This window comes from Trichoplax adhaerens, genomic scaffold, assembly GCF_000150275.1.
Source record: "Trichoplax adhaerens TRIADscaffold_5 genomic scaffold, whole genome shotgun sequence".
NCBI classification, from domain to species: Eukaryota; Metazoa; Placozoa; class Uniplacotomia; order Trichoplacea; family Trichoplacidae; genus Trichoplax; species Trichoplax adhaerens.
Window position 1 is genome coordinate 407,857 of NW_002060947.1, and position 19,691 is coordinate 427,547.

The window sequence follows — 19,691 nt, forward strand, 5'->3', positions numbered from 1 at the left end:
ATTTCTTCTTCATAACATTATCACATAATATCTGTAAGTCTTAACATATGGTAACATTCGTATTAAAGAAATTGTTTTAATCCACAAACATCTTTACTCTACTTTATCTTTAACCATAATAACTAGTTATATTCTGAGTTTAATGCAATAGTTGGAGCTTAATTAACTAAAAGTACGATCAAGCATTGCAGCACTAATATTTGCAAAGGTTAACTGCATTCACTTGACTAATTTCAGACATTTGTTAGCTAATAACATATCCATCTTTAATAGCCGCGATTTTAAGGGGATTCCAAATCTGGAACATTTGTAAGTCTCCATAGTTCTAATAAGCTAGTAATCGCTACCGTTTTAATCTATTCACCTAGTATATATCGAATTAATCGTTGTTATAAAATCTACAAATCAAAAGGATAGTAGAAATTTAAACTCTGTGCGTTACAATTTAGTAGCAAGTTCTGATTAATGCCGCATTTGAAATATGACAATAGTACTTCAGTGATGTCTATAATACGAGTGTTAAATAAAAAAAATAGCAGTACAGAAATATTTTAATATTTTTTAAATGAGATTGCTTTACCAACAGAAGACTACGTTTTAACTATGTCTAGTCAGTTAATTGTTTCATAAATAATGTTGCTATCATGCAGTTCAAATAAAAAATTATCGACGTAAGTTTTTACATATTTTATCCTTTTTAAGCATTTATTAACTAGTTAAATAAAATAACGATATACAAATTCTACAAAAATGTTTTATTGCTAGAGATTTACAACATCAGCAGCATGCAATGTCTGCAATATCCTATGATGAACTTAAATCTTTAACTAAATTAACCCAACTGTAAGTAAAGGAATCCTACAAATGACACGAGTGAGAAAGTTATTGAAGTAAGATAGGTTAAGCTATTGCCATATATATTTCCGTAATAGGCAAGCCATTATAAATATACGCCTAAACTATAGCCGAATATATTCTTAATAAAGAACAATTCAATAGTATCCTGTTTAAATTAATTAACTAGCAACTGAATAAATATTCTATTACAAAATCTGTAGAAAACTAGGATACAATGCTATTAAGACTCTTGGAAACGGCGAATTAATGCTCCCAGCTTTAAAATCACTGTAAGCTGTAAACGAAAAAGCAATTTTTTTTAAAAATAAAGGCTAAAGAATTTCTTGGCATTATGCTACCCTCCTTAAACTGAATAGCCTTAAACTGAACAAAATTTGTGCTTGCTGTTTTCGTCAATAAATTTTGATTGCCTAATCATTTATAGGAGAATAGAGAATAACAAACTGAAATTCATATATCAGCACGACCTTGATGGAATGCCCAATTTAGAAATACTGTAAGTATGCATTTGACGTTAGGAGACTAAAATAAAATGGCTGTTTAATCATCCGATGCATTAGTATTTGATTATAGACAGCTTATACGAGTAATATATTTGTCCAGTAGCTTAATCATTAGTCAACGCCTATCAAACTTCTGATCATTAGTATTTCATAATATTGAAATCAAATTAATTCTAGCATCAAAGAAATAACTTGGTTAATAACTATTTAGTTACAAACTACTAGTATCATTTTTAACATAAATAATGTCATGAAAACAAATTATTTTCTTAGTAACATGAACTACAACAAAATTACAAAAATCCAAGATAGCGCGTTTAAATTGACGACAAAGCTGCGGTTTCTGTAAGCATGAATTAACTCTTTCAAGTCAATACAACCTTTATTGTTCGAGTATTCATTATTTTAATTTAACAATAGCGGCTATACTAAAATGTTTTACATGGTATCATTTGCTACCTAGATATGTTGCATCATCACAATTTATAACATTGAATGCGGTGCTTTAATTGGATATATATGCCATCATAGCTTTAAGAATTTTTTCTAGCGTCATATTTAGTATGTATAGTTCATATATACGTGTATCCAATTTAGGCAGCTGTCTACAAATCGTATTAATTCATTGCCTGATAGCATATTCTCAAATCTGGTTAAATTAGAAGTCATGTATGTATCGCAAGATTTTAGTAGAAAATCGCCTTTTATACCTCATATTGATACTTAATCTATAGTTAGAACTATTTTCAGCCAGAAATTGGCTTTCCTAGCTCATTAGCATATTATTTGATCTTTAACTTCAAAAGTATAACGCCGTAATTCTTGATTCATATTAGGGATTTAAGTAACAATCAGTTACAACATATTTCCCATTTACATTTTAAAAAATCGAACAAATTGCAGCAGCTGTAAGTTAATAATGAGTCCTACCGAATGATATCTGTTTAAGTTTTTAGCTAAGAATAAATGCAACCACATGGTACATGTGGTAAATACTAGCTTTCACTGTTAATTGGATATGCTAAAGTTCTATTTATTCCACTCTTTCAGCTACTTAAGTACCAATAATATTCATACCATCGATAATTATAGTTTCCGAAATTTAAATAAGCTAAAACGCTTGTAAGTAAAAGCCTAATAACAAACATACGATAATTATATATAAATATTGGGGTGAAAACAGATAATAATTCGTAAGTAATGAATTTTATTGTATATATATATATATATATATAGGTTACTTACCAATCTGAACTGTTAAAATAAGTTTTAGTGTTACAGTCACATACAACTACAAACTTACAGCTTACGGAACGAAGTAACAGTGCAGTTTATTATTTTCACCCTTTTTTACTCTTGACGTTTAATCATCTCATCTGCAACAATACTATGCGATAATCTTACCCCTTTTAATTAACTTCAGTTACTACCTTCTGCAGAGCTTTGAACATGAACGCGATAAGAATCATTACCAGTCAAACATTGATTGGATTGAATTCCCTGGAATCGCTGTAAGATTAGTTATTTCATTTTTGTATTAGGCGAAGCTTTACCGGCGTTGAGTGTAATAAATTAGTAACTAGCACTAATTTCACTCCATTAATCATTCCAGCTCTTTATCGATGAATTGCTTGCAGAATATCGAAGATAATGCTTTTATAACACTTCAAAGCTTAACGTCGCTGTAAGTAAATGCATACATACGCGTGTGCTTGTCTTATGGCCTACCAATTAAAGTTCCTATATTTTATAGCATTTTAGCGAGTACATCAGTGTAGATGGCGTAATATTAAAAAATAAATATTTTGCCTTTATAAATTAAATTTAGCTTAGATATCAAAAATGAGCTCACCATCATAATAACTACGGTATTAGAGATGATAACCTTGCGTTAATACCGATTTCTTCGTACACTTTGTCGACACTGCTCGGAAGTGTTCGAAAAATGTACAATGACGAGATCAAATTTACTGTACATCCTACGAAGTCACAACTAAATTTATCAACTATATTGAGCGCATTACAGTGTGCTATTCTAAACCAACATATCACATAAAAATATCAAAGTAATCAAGATATTTCTATTTTTCTATATTTTAGAAGAATTAGTAACAATATGTTAACAACTTTAAGAAAAAACACATTTACCGGATTACGACAACTACAGTTCTTGTAAGACTATTTATGGTGACGTAGACGTAATACTTACACAACCTGCCTTTAGTAAATTTGTTACACAAATAGCATATAAACTACATATGTATAGTAAGTAATTAATGTATTCGTTATTATAATTTAAACTTTAGGGCTTTGCAGGATAATTATTTACAGTGTGTGTCATCCAGCGTATTTAGGCAACTTCCACAATTATTAATAGTGTAAGTTTCATTAAGTACTATTAATAAATTTATTTTTAGTTTATAAAGGTAATTTTGTCACCATAGTTTGCTAAACTAGCTTATCAAAAACTGTGCTTACAGGGGTACCAATTTTACATCCATATGTTGTATGTTGCAAGCTAACACCACATGTTATTCTGTCGGTAAAGCTATTTGTCCAAGAAATATTAACTCATCTTCCTGTAATGTTACTATTCTACCAGCCCCTTCTATTCGATGTCCGTATAGGTAAATGATGTCCTCCTAATATAATTCTGACTATTCTGCCACAAAATTTTAGTTCTATCAAACCATGCTCAAATGTTTAAAAGCTAGTATAGGCTATGCAAATATTTATGATAAACTCGTAATATTATTCTGACTATTCTGCGACAAAATTTTAGAACTATAGATGTTTATCAATGATTTTATATGCGCTAAACAAACATTTAGATATAAAATTTTGCTTAAACTATCAATATTAATATAATTTTTCCTTGTTAGAAGTAAACCTGAATCAACTAGCATCGATTATAATAGCAACATGATTGCCTGACTTTTTTCGCTATAATAATAGGATATCAACGTCTCCTACCCCAGCATTACAGGCATCATTACCGACCAATTCAACGCCCATTTATACAATGAATCTTACTGCAACCTTTTTCACTCCATCTACTACTAATAGCACGACCATACCATATACTACTCATCCATCAACTTCTAGTAACGGAAGTGCCATATCTATGGTACCTATATTTCATCAGCTCAAAGTAATGGCTACCTGTATAGCAGCTCTGTATTTAATAAGTACCATTTAAGCTATTTTATAATATCTATAAAATCCATTTAATACCTATTGCCAGTTATTAATGTTTACCAGAAACACAATTTCTTTAAATTAATTAAAAAACCGGCAGAGATATGAGAGAAATATCCATTAGCTTTTAAAATTGTTTACGTTCGCTACTAGACTAGACTATAAACTAGCTAACATTGATTTATAATGTAAGTATTATTATATTAGATAAAGCATTTTTATAACTTTACATAGGCCCTCGTATAGAAGCTGGTAAATTTAAAGCATAATATTTATTTTACTTATTTCCATAAATAGCTGGTATTAGCATTAAGGACGATTGAAGATATAATAAATAATAATCTAATGCAGTACTTGTAAAATTTAGTAGATTGGCAAGATGATGATTATCTCTAAACAACGCGGGTAGTTTTGGATGATATTACTCATCCAGATACGCCTATAATAATGGCAAACAACATATAATTTAGGAATAAATTGCGTATTTCAGAATCTGTATAAAGTAAAATCGCCATAATAATCTTTACCAGCTATCATCAAGGCAGTATATCGATGGCACTTGAATTTCCCTATTGTTGTAAACTATCAGTACTGAAACTATGATAAAGTATCGTAACATTCACTTCCTACGCCTTGAACGTATGCCATATTATAAATAAGCCATAGATTTTAGGCAAGTTTTATTTCGTAAGGTTTTTACAGTATTTCCCCTTAATAGATTATTCACTGAGCATTATTAATGCTATCTAATTAATGTGATGTTCATACATAGCTTATGTCAATAAAGACACTGTTATTCGTAAAATTTAGAATAAATTTTCCTTAAATCGCATTTACGAGTATAGATGTTTATATTCTATCTGACTCGTCCATGTTTGGCTTTGAAATCTTTACTTATATGTCAATTTTTCTTAAAACATAATAATTCTTTCGGGAATCATTACAAATCATTAAATTTTGATCATCACTAAGTTTTAATTTCTTTATCCTCTTCATAAGCTGGAAACAGAGCTGTTGCACGGGTTGTAATGTCTTTCGATGATAAATTCGAATTAAATTATCCTCTAATTCTAAAATATATTTTCCCTGCCAGCATTGGACAACATTTAATAATTTCATATTACAATGCATCCATACTCCTTGATATCCAATTGAAATTATGTACCAATTAGAATTGTAAATCTAGAATAAGTAGCAAATCATAATTTTGATATAGATTACATTGCTCAGAACATTATCTTTATGTTGTATCTTGTGTTAACTTTCTTATGCTTATTTTAATATAAGTGTAAAGTAAAGTTAGAATAGAATTTAAAGCGAAACCAGAAATTAATCTCAAAGATCTATAACAATTGGGGCAGTATTCAGTCTTGAAAAATTTTTATTGAATTGATACTACTGGAATTAAATTTTAATCATGGTTAAGATATTAATTAGAATAACGTACCACGTAATTAGTCCCGTACTGTACAAAGAAATAATCACCATTGATTGAATTGATCGCACCCTGATATTTATAATTGTAAAAATTCCTGAGGATGAATCATTTCATGTTATAACAATATTATAATGACACCTACTTCTAAAATTTTGTAGTTAGAAACACCCAATTCGGCACTAGCAAGTTTTAGATCCATCGGCCTGCTAATATTTATACTGGATCCGTCAGTAGGAATTGAGATTTTTGAAATATTAATATGACTGGTGGATGGCTGCTTTCGTGTCTGTTGTATAATAGAGTTATTATCCAATCTATATACCTATTGCAAATTGTGCACAATAAACGATTTTTCAATTTATGACATTTTGATAGCAATAGCCATAGTATTAAAAGCAAATTTAATGTAAAATAAGTAAATGCATTTAATTGTTTAGGCTACCGCTTTTTAACCGCTTAAAGCTTCTTAAAAGCTCTAGCTGGTAATTATGTTTTTATACAAAAATTATCGATGACATAAGACATTCGATCAGTTGCAAAGACTATTCAGCACCTTCAATATATGTCCGAATTGATGAGTCCAGCTATGAACAAGCATGTGATGATCATCTTCAAATATGAGAACTTTTCTCTTACATAGCGGATCATATTCTTGAAATACCTTGACTATTTGTCCATCTAAGTAATTTATCATGCTAATGATAAGACCATACGAATACTGTTGTAAATAATCAGAGATAAAAATAGAATTAGCAGAGTAGACAAAGTTCAAGGCTAGAATTATCAATTTAAACTTTAATGTAACCTCTGAACTAGTCAGTATAGCAAATTTTTGCGAACGATTGTTATTGAATATTAATTATAGAAATAAAATACTGACATGAAATTGTTCTTCGTCATATTTCCAAGTAAAAATAAATTTATGGTCAAACTTCCGATAGTTCATTTTCCATAATTGCAAATTATAAGCTACAAAAGTTTGCTCTGTTTCCCATTTCACACGCCTAGGATTGTTTACTTCTCGTAGCTAATTAGAATGAATGAAACTAATTAACAAATCACTCTATTGGGCACCAATAGCTTGATATAGCGAAGTAAAATTCAATTAAAAACGATCAGTAAGCTCTTTAACAACGGCTAATGAAATAGAAGTGATTTAATCTATAAGTTCCTAAGATTTCAAAATTTTCAGTATAAAAGGATGTAATCTCAATATAGCTCCTAAAGAAATAAGAGAGCGTATTCAGGATACAAACTAATTCGCCAAAATCTTATACACGGACTGACTGATTGCATATCCACTTTTTTGGGTATTCACACATAGACTAAATTTCAATGTAATAGATCTACATCATATATTTCACGTGTATTCGCGATAATAAGAGAATCATCAATTATCAATTTCAGCTAACAATTTATAAAAATTTTCTTACTAAATATTTAATAAAAAGATTAAGGACTCTATAAAATCCTACGATATATTTAGTTTCATTGGAATTAATTTGACTAAGATGAGAACTCCAACGCCTTTTAATTAATGTACATGTATAAGCTTCATAAGTAAGAGAGCTCTCGGGAGGTCATACTAGATCTGAGTACTAATGATAATAAAATAGTAGTACCTAATAGTCACCTAATCAGTAAAATCTTACTTGAGTAATTACATGCGAATGCATAGAATGTGACGTTCGCGAATTAGAACAACCACCGTTACATTCATATTTTTCTAATATAATAAAATCATGCAGATTTTGGAATAAGCAAATATTCCATTCTTGTAATGGTTTACTGTTGGTCCACCCCCCAACACGATTAGAAGATACTTGTTCCAGGGTTTCTCCTTTGTAAATCTAATATGTGAAATGTATATATATAATGTCAAACATCCTATTTTTAATTAATCTCATATATTGCTATTTCATTGAAGTATTCGTTTTTAGAATTAATGAATAAGGAAATTGCACTGCGTCTTCCTTGTTTAACATGCTTTTGCCAGCATTTAGTAAGATAAACTAATGCTAGTAATTAAGGCACATTAGCAGGGCCATTTTCCGAAATTCGCATACTTTGTAACTTACATTTAACGTCAGAATTTGATCCAATAACAAAATAATAGCCAAAATAGGAGTTTCATTTATAAAATTATAATCTATCGCTAAAGATTTCCAGTTTCTGTTTTTTTCTACATTGTAACAATAATGTTCGCTTCTAATGATGTTCATATCACTTCTAATTATGTTTATATCTTGAGAATGTGGTCGGTATATTAATAAATCTTGCATTCCAGGAATAAAACGAACGTGATAAATAGGCCATTGAAAGTGAATTAATCGACTAGGGATGATGCCATCATAATTCCATTTTATAATCTATGGAATTGATATATGAACAATCAGATGCCATAGTCCTCTAATAATATTCATTCAATCGCTGATACTATGAGTAAATTCTTATTAGATCTATTAAATGCCTGGAGATTTGACATATTTATTCGAGTATGAAATTACAAATACTTGTGTACTGAAATATAATAATAAGAAGGAGGAATTTATAATCAAATTTCTAAGCTAATTTACAAACCAGGAGATCTTCCGAATTTGCAGACTGAAATAAAAGCAGCTGACAATCATATGAGGTTGATAAATGCTTGTATCCATATTCTAATTTGTAGCATGCTCTGAAAAGGTTCTTAAATTCTTTACGTACATCTATCGTATTATTTTCATTTTGCTCGAGTAAAACATATCCCAGAATGCAGCCATATTGGACTAGTAATGCATTTTTGAGGCCATCATATGATAAATTATGTAGCAGTAGTGTTTTATTTTCACGAACACTTTCTTTCGTGGTAGAGTAGTCGTACTTTAGTATCAATCTAGGTAATCGAATACGCCAGATACGATAAACATCTTCGATATTCCAAACCTTTAGGGAATATGGTAAATTAGTGATTATATAGCAACATCGATGAACTAAAGCGTTATAAATAAGTAAATACATTGCTGGTAATTAAAATTAAAAAATCACATCAATTTGGCATTTATTCCATGTCGCTGCATGGTATTTGATATTTTCCTCCAAATTTTGTTTCGTCCAGAACAAAAGCATAGATTTGCTTACTGCAAACTGTTGCCATGACACTAAATTACTTTCAACAACAATTCTTTCCTTACAATATGCGCTAGTCTCGTAAATCTGCCAAATCTAAATAGAAATAATTTTGTTAAATTTATTCCAAAAGTGTAGCAAATACTCTCTAGAACCTTTTCAGGTACAATCAGGACTAGATGTAGTGATCAAGGTAACTAGTTGTTACATAGAAACTAGAATTTTAACTATACTTTTACAAAGTACGCATCTTAGACTACATTGCTGTGATACTATACTGTAATTTTATTACGCTACAAGATAGCTCTATTGCTATTTTTTTCATACTTAGCACACGTACTTTAATGATAGACTTTCTACTCCTTACATCGATAGTAAAAGCTATATGAGCTATTTTAGGAGAAAATTCTAACTGACAATCAGCACAATCAACGATATCAGCGTTGGAATATTGAACAAATTGTAGTCGTTCATGATTATCCGCCAACCAAATTTCCCATTTGTGATACATATTGCTATTAGATAAATTCACATCGTCTTCGCATCCTATAAGTACGGTTATTATACAGCTTCGTTAACATACTCAAATTTATATTTTCTGAGCTACAAAGTTCGTTACAGAAATACTATCAAAACATATCTATTTATTTCCTGTGCATTTATTGATAAGAAAATGAATCTTCAATATTTAATTAATGAATTGGCTATTATTCCAGCCCTAGAGCAATAAGCATATATCCAAATACCTTTATCATTTCTAGCAAATGTGTTGTAATAAAGCGCATCTAAACCTGATAGTCTTGGCTATAAACAAAACAAAAAAATTTTATCGTTACTGCTAATACGCTGAAGATAATCAACTAACATAGTTAAAACTAGAAAAATTTAGGATTTCCTTATGTTAAGTGAATCAAAAAGGTTACAGCACATGATGCAAGTATTATAGAAAGCATATGGATTAAAACAATCAGGTTCGTAATAAGTATCAAAGTTAAAAAATTTTTTAAAGATAAAAAATAAATACTAAATTTATCAAAACGAATAATAATTCTTACTGGCTCATGATATTTCAGGGCTATAATACTTCCATCAGCGCTTATTTTGATCGATTTAATTTTAACGTTCATCTTAATCCAATTGGTTACAGAGTTTCCCTTATCATAAATTAGCGTCTGCGTAGTAGAATATTCAAGTAAAATATTTAAAAAGGATGATAACATCAGGTAAACAGCATCATTATTTTCATTCAACTTTATTTGGATTAAGTAAATCAATACGGAATTTACAGATTCTTATTATCATTCAAAGGTATCAGATATTGAGGATAATTGGAAATTATTGTAATTTTTTTTTATCGATTACAAAGAGTTCCTTACCGTAACTTTACTTTTCATGCCATCATTTTCACATAGTACAAATTTTAGTTTTGAGAGTGAAGGATTTGAACAAGCATAAACCGGAGAAGAGCTCTTAACTCTTTTTGTAAAAGATTTAGCAGTGATTTTGTTCTGTTCCTCACTAATTGCATACCAGCATCTTAAAAATATATCATAAACAATTACACTTAAAATATTACCAACTTTATCAATATTTTAACAGACCACGAATAAATATCGCATCATGTCATTAACGAGAGCTCTGGTACCGTAATTTGGAATAGATGGACAGTTTTTCTACTGTTCGTGCTTTAGCAATTGCAAGTGCTTTATTAAATATCTGAGTGGTTTCATCACCAAAGAAAAGGATAAACTGCACCAAATCGATATTTTGCATGTTTAGATACTGCCCAAACTGTTTCAATATATGAAACAGCTCGGCATTGCCATACTTTATTCGCTATAAATATATTGTCCATTAAAATGCAGTCCAATAAACCAGCTCAGTATATTCAAATAGTGGTAGTTAAATATAAACTTTTAACTATTATCAAAGTTGACCATTTCACTCTTTAGCAAATAAATATATATAAAAATTCTTCTTTAATAAACTATTAACTGTAAGCTTAAAAAGGTTAACTCGTTACAGTTTACCTACAATTATATATAATTATTGGTTATTACTCTTTATACGCAGTAATTAAACTCGTCACCTAAAGTTTCTGACTTTAGCTTAGTGTAGAAAATAATGCAGTTAAGCTTAATATACTGTATACCCGTATTGATTCAAATCATTCTTAGATACAGTTACACCTAATATACTTCATACATGTATATTTATATGAAACATATAATTATATATTTATACGCATATATGTACAATTGCTTAAACCATGATTATCAAGTTACCTTTGCTTGAAAGTAAGTTTCACAACATTTCATATCTAGATAGATACTCGAAACGGCTCTTGTAGCTCTTAGTTTAGTTTCTGTCCATTCAATGTCATCTATTAGTCTTACTAAGGTATCGGTAGCTTTAGCATCTATTATATGTTCGATGATATAATGATAGAAGTAGCCATCATCTTTATGTTGATTCCATAAGCTACCATACTTCCAATAACAGCTGTCAATAAGTTTAGCGTGCAAATTTATTTTATGATCACAGATATCAGGACCTCGTTCACATTTATTGTATTGCATTCGCAGAAAATCGACAACAGCAGCGTTGATCTGGCAAAAATATCTACAGTATGAAACCGAAATTTTGAGAATTATTTATCTCAACGATACCTTAACAGAAAGGACTTGCTTCTTATAATAGCATCGTACTAAAAATATTTACTTTTATTTTATAATCACTACTTCAAAGCAACAATCATGTACATATAATAAATTATCTCTACCTGAATAATTAGAATTATAACTTTATTCATTTAAAATTAATTATGTAGCTACCTCTCTTGGTAATTCTTATGTACAGTAAGTAAATATCGCCCTTCTAGTTCTTTTAGTATAGCCAATGTATTGCAAAAAGATTTTCTCCATAGCAACATAATCATGGTCACAGGAATTCTGACGCATTTAAATATGCTTAGATCAAATAGCCTTTGCTTAAAATTACTATCTAAACAGTCAACAGTCATCATAATTACTGTTTGAACATTAGACATTAAATTTCTTTTTTTATTTATGACTAGCCTATTGTATTCTATCATTTTTAACGCTTTGAAGCTTCTATTTATGTCGTCAAGATATGAACTAGAAATTAACGTAACATTTAATGGTAAAACGCAGGAAACATCAATTAAGTCTCCAGTTACTTACTCAGTGATTGTAGTTTTCGATTTATTTTTATCTAATAAGCGTAGAAACTGTGCAATATCATCAAATTTCCAAGCAGCCTAAATAGTGTTGTTGTTGATTGTTATTAGAATGCGAGAAGAAAATATTTATTTAATTATTTTAAAATGAAGGTTACCTGTACCATAATTTGATGGAAAGAATCGTCAATTGGACCATCCAAATTGTGTGTAGTCACAACTGCTTTATCAGCAAATGTAAAATAATCCATAAATGAGAGATTTCGAACATCGTCAAATATAAAAAGAGGACAAGCTCCCTTTATATTATCTGTTGCGCAAATAAATGTAAGTTTTAGTATTAATGCACTTTTTACTGATTTAGTATATTAATTTTCTGTTATGCGAATATCTCAAAAATGTTGCTAATATGTCTTGAAGTTTGAAAGTGACATTATCTGTATTACCATGTAGATAGTATTGAATGCAATCTACCACTTCTATTAGATCAGTAGGTGACTGCGTGATAGCAATTCCGGCATTTAATCGATGGTACAAACTCAAAAGTTTTTGTAACAGTCTATCTTCATTGATGTCGACTAAGTTAAAGTATATTAATAAACATCGTTAATTAATTAGTATCCAAATACTGTACTTATCATTACATGTTATTTTTATGTTTCAAGGTTAATAAGACATATTTCTAGGAACAATCCTAATGAATTCATAAACCTTTAGCGCTTTTATAGTCTAGTACTAACGGTTAATAATTAATTGATATACCGTTTCTGCCATCAGGCCATTATATTATCTTTAAATTACTGATATCAACCCAGTAAATACCATCAGGGTTGAAACAACCTTCTTCCTGGACAACTTTTCTAATTGCTTGGCTTAAAGCTATCGTCTTACCACAGCCAGCTGTACCACGAACTATAATTTTACCACTTTTTCCATGAATCATTTTCAAATTAGAAGCTATGGCATTCACGGAATCAATGACGTAGATGTAACGATGAATTGGAACCTCCATTACATCACGAAGTAAGTCTATAATTTTAATAACCTGAGGTTTAGTTAAAAATCATAAACTACCAAATTTTACTAAGAATTGGTCGATTTTTAGCAAAATATGCTATTAAAAACTAGGTGATAAGATGCAGCACCTATTTTAATCCTTCTAACTCTACACATGATACAAATTGCTAACGTCAAGTGTTGGCTGATCCTAAACTATGTTATGAAATTCCACATGGAAAGATCAAATATTTGCAAACGCAATGAATTATAGTATTTTATGAATAACATATTTACTGTATCTATTTTGAAACGAATAGGGCATTTATAGAAAGTACGTTATCGATCGGTTTACTGTCTATACGCGCACGACGAATTGTTCAATAAGTCTTTGCTATGAAATTGATCCTACAGTTATGCATATAGGTGTAGCTAACAATACCTCGTGCAAGCAGATCTAATTTTAATCCAAATGCTTGAACTGCTTGTTCAGGATGATTTCTAATTATGCTACAAAGTATGTAGAAAGTGAAATGATTGCAATGATGGATCAGGACTTGGATAAATTTTTTACTCATATCTTCTCTGGTTGGCATCTTTTTAATTTGAGCGATAACATTATCATCCATTAGAGATCGAGATCTTAATTCAATAAGAATATCAGAAATGGGAACTAAGGCCACAAACTCGGCAAATAATTGCTTTAAAGCGGATTTAATCTTCAAATCTGTTATCATAATGCCTAAGTAGAATGTGGAATAAGAAAATAAACAAATATGCATCATTGCGTTAGGTGACTTTCTTGTTATCCCTACTGGCATTTATTGAATAATCTCGAGCTAGGTTATTTGAATTTATATTTTTTTAAGGAGCTCATTCTGGTTTAAATTTGAACAGTTTAAATAAGAAAGAAAGTTGTTTGTTTTAGAATAGTGTAAAGACCAAGGTGTACCCTTCGTTATATTTTATAAAGACTGGTTTAAGCAGAATTAATTACTAATATCATCGACTCTGTCCTGTATTTTAACATCTCTAGGCTAGTAAAAGTGTTCTAACTAAATTTGATACCATTGATGTTTGAATAAGAGTAATAAGGTTAACACTATATTCACATATCAATCGATTAATAATAAATCCTAAATCAATAATTTAGTAATTTTTGATAGCCACAATAAAATGTGGAGATATAAAAACAAAATTAGCTATTATAGATTCGAGCACTTACAGACTTAAGCTGTATAAAAAAGGATAATGTAAATTTTTTTATGTCTAATCTTTTTCAGCCCAGATCTTTATTTTATCCTAAATAACTAACTACTTGATCGAATTAATGCCTTTTTACACGAGTTTAAATCCAAATAGATAACATAGAGTAGCTGTACAGTCTATATATAATCTCAAGCTCTAGTTTTTTCGATGCAATCTAAAGACTGTACATAATAGATTCATTTTATCTACTTACTTCCTGTAGGAAATTTTTACATTCATCTTTATTACCTACATAAAGCGCACAGTAATCCATAGAAATTAAGCTAGCGATATGCCGTTAACTAATCAAAGCAAATCCCGGAACAGGAACTAAACGGAAAGTAACAAGATTACATATATTTTGTAAGACAGGGAAGCATGTTATTATTAACAGTATAGATGAAATTATAAAGTAGCTCTGTGGTCTAAAGTGATCTAGATAGATGGACAAAAATCCTAATTTCCACTAAAAGTCTAAGTAATCTAGGTAATATTGTTCACGACTAAAGGGGAGCTAGTCATCAAAATCTAGTTCACATCATTGAGTTAATGCATTTCACAGTAGTGAAATGCTATGAAATCTAAATGGTTATTAATACAGCAATTATATCATTACTAAAATATGCACTTATGTAGGTTTTATTATAATGTTGCTACCGTATTTACTGCAATAATTGATGTTCTAATAATTGAAGATAATTAGTATCATCAGCTACGGAAATAGCTATCAAGTTTCTATTATACCTGTTACAATAAGAACAACAGGAACAAGTTTAAACAGTGTTCGAGTACTGTATTTTATTGTCCTTAAAAGGATATTTAATAAATGATCAAACGTGACCTAAACATCCATTTAAAACGAACTCTGACCTAATGTTATCACTTTAAATACATACACGAGTAGTAAGCGCTTTAGAATTAATATTCTTGTAATGAAATAGAAGAAAATATTACATTAAATTTTTGTAAAGGCCTTATTGATCGCAACAGAATGTGATTCTTACAATTTTATTAATAAAATTACTCTATCCACATTATTCATGATTGTAGATAACAACCCGTTCAATTGAACGGGTTGTGTGAATTTGCTGATGTTTTCAGCTAGCTGTATACACCGTGCCAGGTACCTTATATTTCCGAAATGTATTCTGACTCATTCTTCGCATTCTTATCGATATCTTTAATTACATTCGCCATAACGGTAGTAATGTCTACAGATCTTAAGTTAAAACCGCAATGACTTACTCCTATTTTTACCTATAACTTGAGGGCAATAATATTGGATTACTTAATTCCAGTAGGCTTGCTGTTGAGAGTAAACAAAGAGTAAAAAGTATTAAGAAGAAAACTTTATATCATTATCTGCAGGTAGCTAATCATTTATAAATCATCCATTACACTGCATTATCTGCTGCCAGAAAAGTAATTGAAGTAATTAGTGAAAACTCAATTATTAGCGTCTGTTATTGCGCTGCTGCACAAAGGAATGGAAAACTTCCTATTTCGTCCCCTTCATTTTCTGTAAAATGCTATGATCATTAGCAATACGGAGACAAAGTTACCTATGTCAACTAATTATTTTGTATGCCTTATTTCAACTGGATATAAGATCATTCATGATTAACTTGTCGGTAACAAAATTATTTTTAACTTATTATGGCAGTAGTCCATATCATAAATTGGAAATATCTAGTCATTATTTGTATTTCTATAGTTTGCTAACTACAAATATCTCTCATCTAATCTAGATACTTATAGATAAATATATTACTTGTCACAAACTTAACTTGCGAACTACTACCCTAAACTAGTAAATTACTTATTCCTATCTCCACAACACTTGAAAGTCTACTGTGTGGTAGCCCTATACTACTTGCCGTTACACAGGGATAAGACTGTTCTGAGTGTTTAGTATAGTTTTATTAATAGAGTAGCCGAAACGCTATCTAATCATGAACTGAGTGAGCATTCGCTCCTCCTTTTATACCCTACCAACAAACTTGTGTTGCACACATATGGTAGTAATTTAGCAACATAACATTTATACGGTTCATATAGGGAAACAAACCTCAATAAAGTATATGGTTTTACTATAAATACAACTAGTAAACAACTTTCATTGGCAATAACTAATAAATAGCCAATTAGACGAACGAGGCTCAGCATGCTACTCGCACGTTACTCGCACTTCGCGGCGGGGGCCACGTCCAGCTGAAAGACAACATATTAGCATTTAATGAAATTAAATTTAATTCTTACAAATAAAACTACTTTCATCATAAATTAACACGAATCTTTAGCTTAGTTCAGAAGAGTTTCATTACTTAAAATATTATTAATTCCCGTATATAACTTGATAGATTCTAGCTTAAGCAAAAAGTAATTTTCCATCCTAGTACACTCAATATACTATTGCAACTCTCTCTATATTGTGCTAGTATTATATTAAAAATAGTATCAGTGCATACAGAAGCTTACAATTTATTGTGCAATTCATTAAACGTAATCTTGCGCTAATTGGGGCTGCATTCCAGACAATGTAACTTATGGTCTAAATCCTTTTGGGGGCCCGTCTTATTGTTTCACAAAAAAATATCCGTTTGATAATTAATCGATACAGGCCACGCTTTTGCTGCTGAACTCTGAATAAAGTATTAAATACTATAGCATCACTAAGATCAAATTAAAGTCTTTTCGAAATTGATACGATAGTAAAGTAAACCACTTATCCTAAATAAGATTTAAGATTTATTACCGTCAACATGTGACGTACGCATACTATTGTCTGATAGCGACATCTTAGAATTTATATAATTTATTCATTTTTATTATATAAAGTTGCGGTTGAAAAAATATTACTACTCAACATTATCGTCATTTTTTACTTTCTTACCATTTTCAACCTTTACAGCAACTTCTATCTAATTGTTAGTTGTTAGGTTGGATCCTACTATTCCAGAAATTCGAATAATTTGGTGATATAACTTTGACACAGGCGTAAGCAGATGATATATTTTTTTTTTTTCGCTACTTGAACTTCCAATGCATTTAATAGGTTTTACTCATATTTTTATTTTTTACTGGCCTAGATTAGCAATTTTACAGGCGAGATGAGTGGCAATTTAAATATCAAAGAGTTTAATTACGATCAAAGTTACTCGGCTTTTGAGCGCCAAAGTAATGATTCACAACTAACATCACACGGACTGGAAACTTTTCTGAAAGCGCTGCGGCAGAGATCGATTATATTTAATGGAAATCAACCGGTAAAAGTCTCAGAAATTGCTTGTGGCCCTGCCGTTAGAACGGTTAATTACTTCAAAAATATGGACTTTTCTCCAGGTTTTGATATCAGAGCAACGGATTTTAATGAGAAATTTACTGGTAAAAATGGATTTGACTATGATTCTTCTACATGCAGTGAAGAAAAATTAGCAGCCGTTGTCGATGATAGTAGTAACGAGGAGGTAGGGTTAATCGTAAAAACATTTTTTGATGCTATAAAAAATCGAGTCTTACCGCTAAAGTCATTCTCAGTCAAAAGAGGAAACGCCTTCGATGATAACTTACTCGAACTTCTAGCCAAGAATGGCTTATCCATTGAAACTGAAAGGAACACATTTTCTTTGGTTATTGCAAGCCATTGCCTTTATTACGTATTAAATGAGAAAGTACCTGAGGTTTCCTTTCAAAAATTCTTCAACTCTTTAACTTCAGATCTTTTAGCTAAAAATGGAATAGCTATATTATGTCACAGTATGTTAAAACCAAAGAGTCACATAGCATTGGAAACTAAGTATGATTTTCATAAAATCAAAAATGTCTGCCCTACCCCAGAAGAATATCAAAAATATTCCATAGATGCTGTTATCGAAAGACATTGTCAAATAAATGATCTTCCATATTATAAAATGGAAGTAAATACCAGTGTTTGCTATACCGATGCCTTCTTTAATCAGCAAGATATCTTTAAAGATATCCATCGATATAATGAGCTTGATGATGACGCTTTAGATAATCTTCTGCGTTTACTATTTATTGCTCGTCGATCTGCCATGGATTTATATCAAGATCAATCATGTTTTGGACTTAATAGCTTAGTAGACGAGGTTGTAAGCATTGCTAAAGAAGATAGATGCCTACGTGATTACGATCGAATATATCTCGTACTAAGTCAGCATGCTACTCAAGAATTTAGGGACCAAATCAAATCTCTTGTCGAAGATTTGAATAGCACTGCACCATAGGTAAAGAGAAGCTAAAATAACGTTTGCAGAATGCTTTTTTTGTTAGTCTTTTTAATTATACTAATTTAAATCATACAGATAGCAATGGTCTATAATTTTATTGCTTACAGCTTAGTCATAAAAAATTTTATTACTTTTCACATTTAGTAAGCGATTAGGTCTTTGAAATTTTTTCAGGAGTAAAGCATGTATTAGTGTGGCAATTTATGAATAAGTCGCTTGATTTGTTTAAGAAGCAAGCTCACTTAGCTACCCCTAATTTAATAGCATCTTGCAGTGTGTTTCGAATTGTTTACAGCAATGAATATTTTCATCCACAGCATGTTCAAATTCTTCAAGGCTTTACAGAATTAGCACTAACGGTATATAATTACGCCCGGCAAAAAAAGGCCATCTTTTAATTAGCGGATCAGATATTTTGAGAAGTATGCCATAAAGATTTCTTACGTGTAGCTTTCTATTTGCCATTCTTGCCATTCTTTTATCGACTGTACATTTTTTAATTACAGTTGCTGTAGCTTTTGCGTAATCAAATCAAGACTTATTTTAGTTACATTAGACTGAAATTATTACGCAAAGTATTATACAAAGTATGTCGCATTGACAGACATAGATTCAGTCACCATTTTCAGCTACTATGTTGAAATAACTTTAGGCATAAGCATGAATAATAAATAAATATATTCAATTATAACTCACGATGACAAGTTATTACTTAAATTATTCGATTAGAAGTGTTAAGAATCGACTGAAGCATATCATGATTAAAGTCCATAAGTACGTTTATGGTTAGTTTCATGTTTTATTTTAATCCTTAGTTATCGCAGCATATTCTTAGCCAATCTTAGCTTGCTTTATGTCCGTGAAACCAAGTGATGGGATAAAAAGTACTGGGT

At 30.4% G+C, this 19,691-nt stretch overlaps 3 protein-coding genes across 3 annotated transcripts; 2 read left to right on the top strand and 1 right to left on the bottom strand.

Annotated features, from left to right (window-relative positions):
• Positions 1-790: 790 nt before the first annotated feature.
• On the top strand, positions 791-4,919 carry TRIADDRAFT_56137 (uncharacterized protein; the record flags this gene model as incomplete). The annotated part of the gene is made up of 12 exons (XM_002112235.1): positions 791-843; positions 1,059-1,127; positions 1,283-1,354; positions 2,198-2,269; positions 2,412-2,483; positions 2,785-2,872; positions 2,999-3,045; positions 3,462-3,533; positions 3,668-3,739; positions 3,842-3,988; positions 4,317-4,512; positions 4,857-4,919. The coding sequence occupies 12 exons, from the start codon at positions 791-793 to the stop codon at positions 4,917-4,919; spliced, it is 1,023 nt and encodes a 340-aa protein (XP_002112271.1).
• A 534-nt stretch (positions 4,920-5,453) lies between these two features.
• TRIADDRAFT_56138 (uncharacterized protein) lies at positions 5,454-14,082 on the bottom strand (the record flags this gene model as incomplete). The annotated part of the gene is made up of 17 exons (XM_002112689.1): positions 5,454-5,645; positions 6,659-6,715; positions 6,878-7,024; positions 7,650-7,847; positions 8,578-8,922; positions 9,118-9,201; positions 9,446-9,651; positions 9,852-9,909; positions 10,161-10,277; positions 10,482-10,641; positions 10,751-10,941; positions 11,391-11,727; positions 12,309-12,385; positions 12,463-12,614; positions 12,751-12,882; positions 13,196-13,333; positions 13,743-14,082. The coding sequence occupies 17 exons, from the start codon at positions 14,080-14,082 to the stop codon at positions 5,454-5,456; spliced, it is 2,931 nt and encodes a 976-aa protein (XP_002112725.1).
• A 3,576-nt stretch (positions 14,083-17,658) lies between these two features.
• Positions 17,659-18,795, top strand: TRIADDRAFT_56139 (uncharacterized protein; the record flags this gene model as incomplete). The annotated part of the gene is made up of 1 exon (XM_002112236.1): positions 17,659-18,795. The coding sequence occupies one exon, from the start codon at positions 17,659-17,661 to the stop codon at positions 18,793-18,795; it is 1,137 nt and encodes a 378-aa protein (XP_002112272.1).
• Between the last annotated feature and the right edge of the window lie 896 nt (positions 18,796-19,691).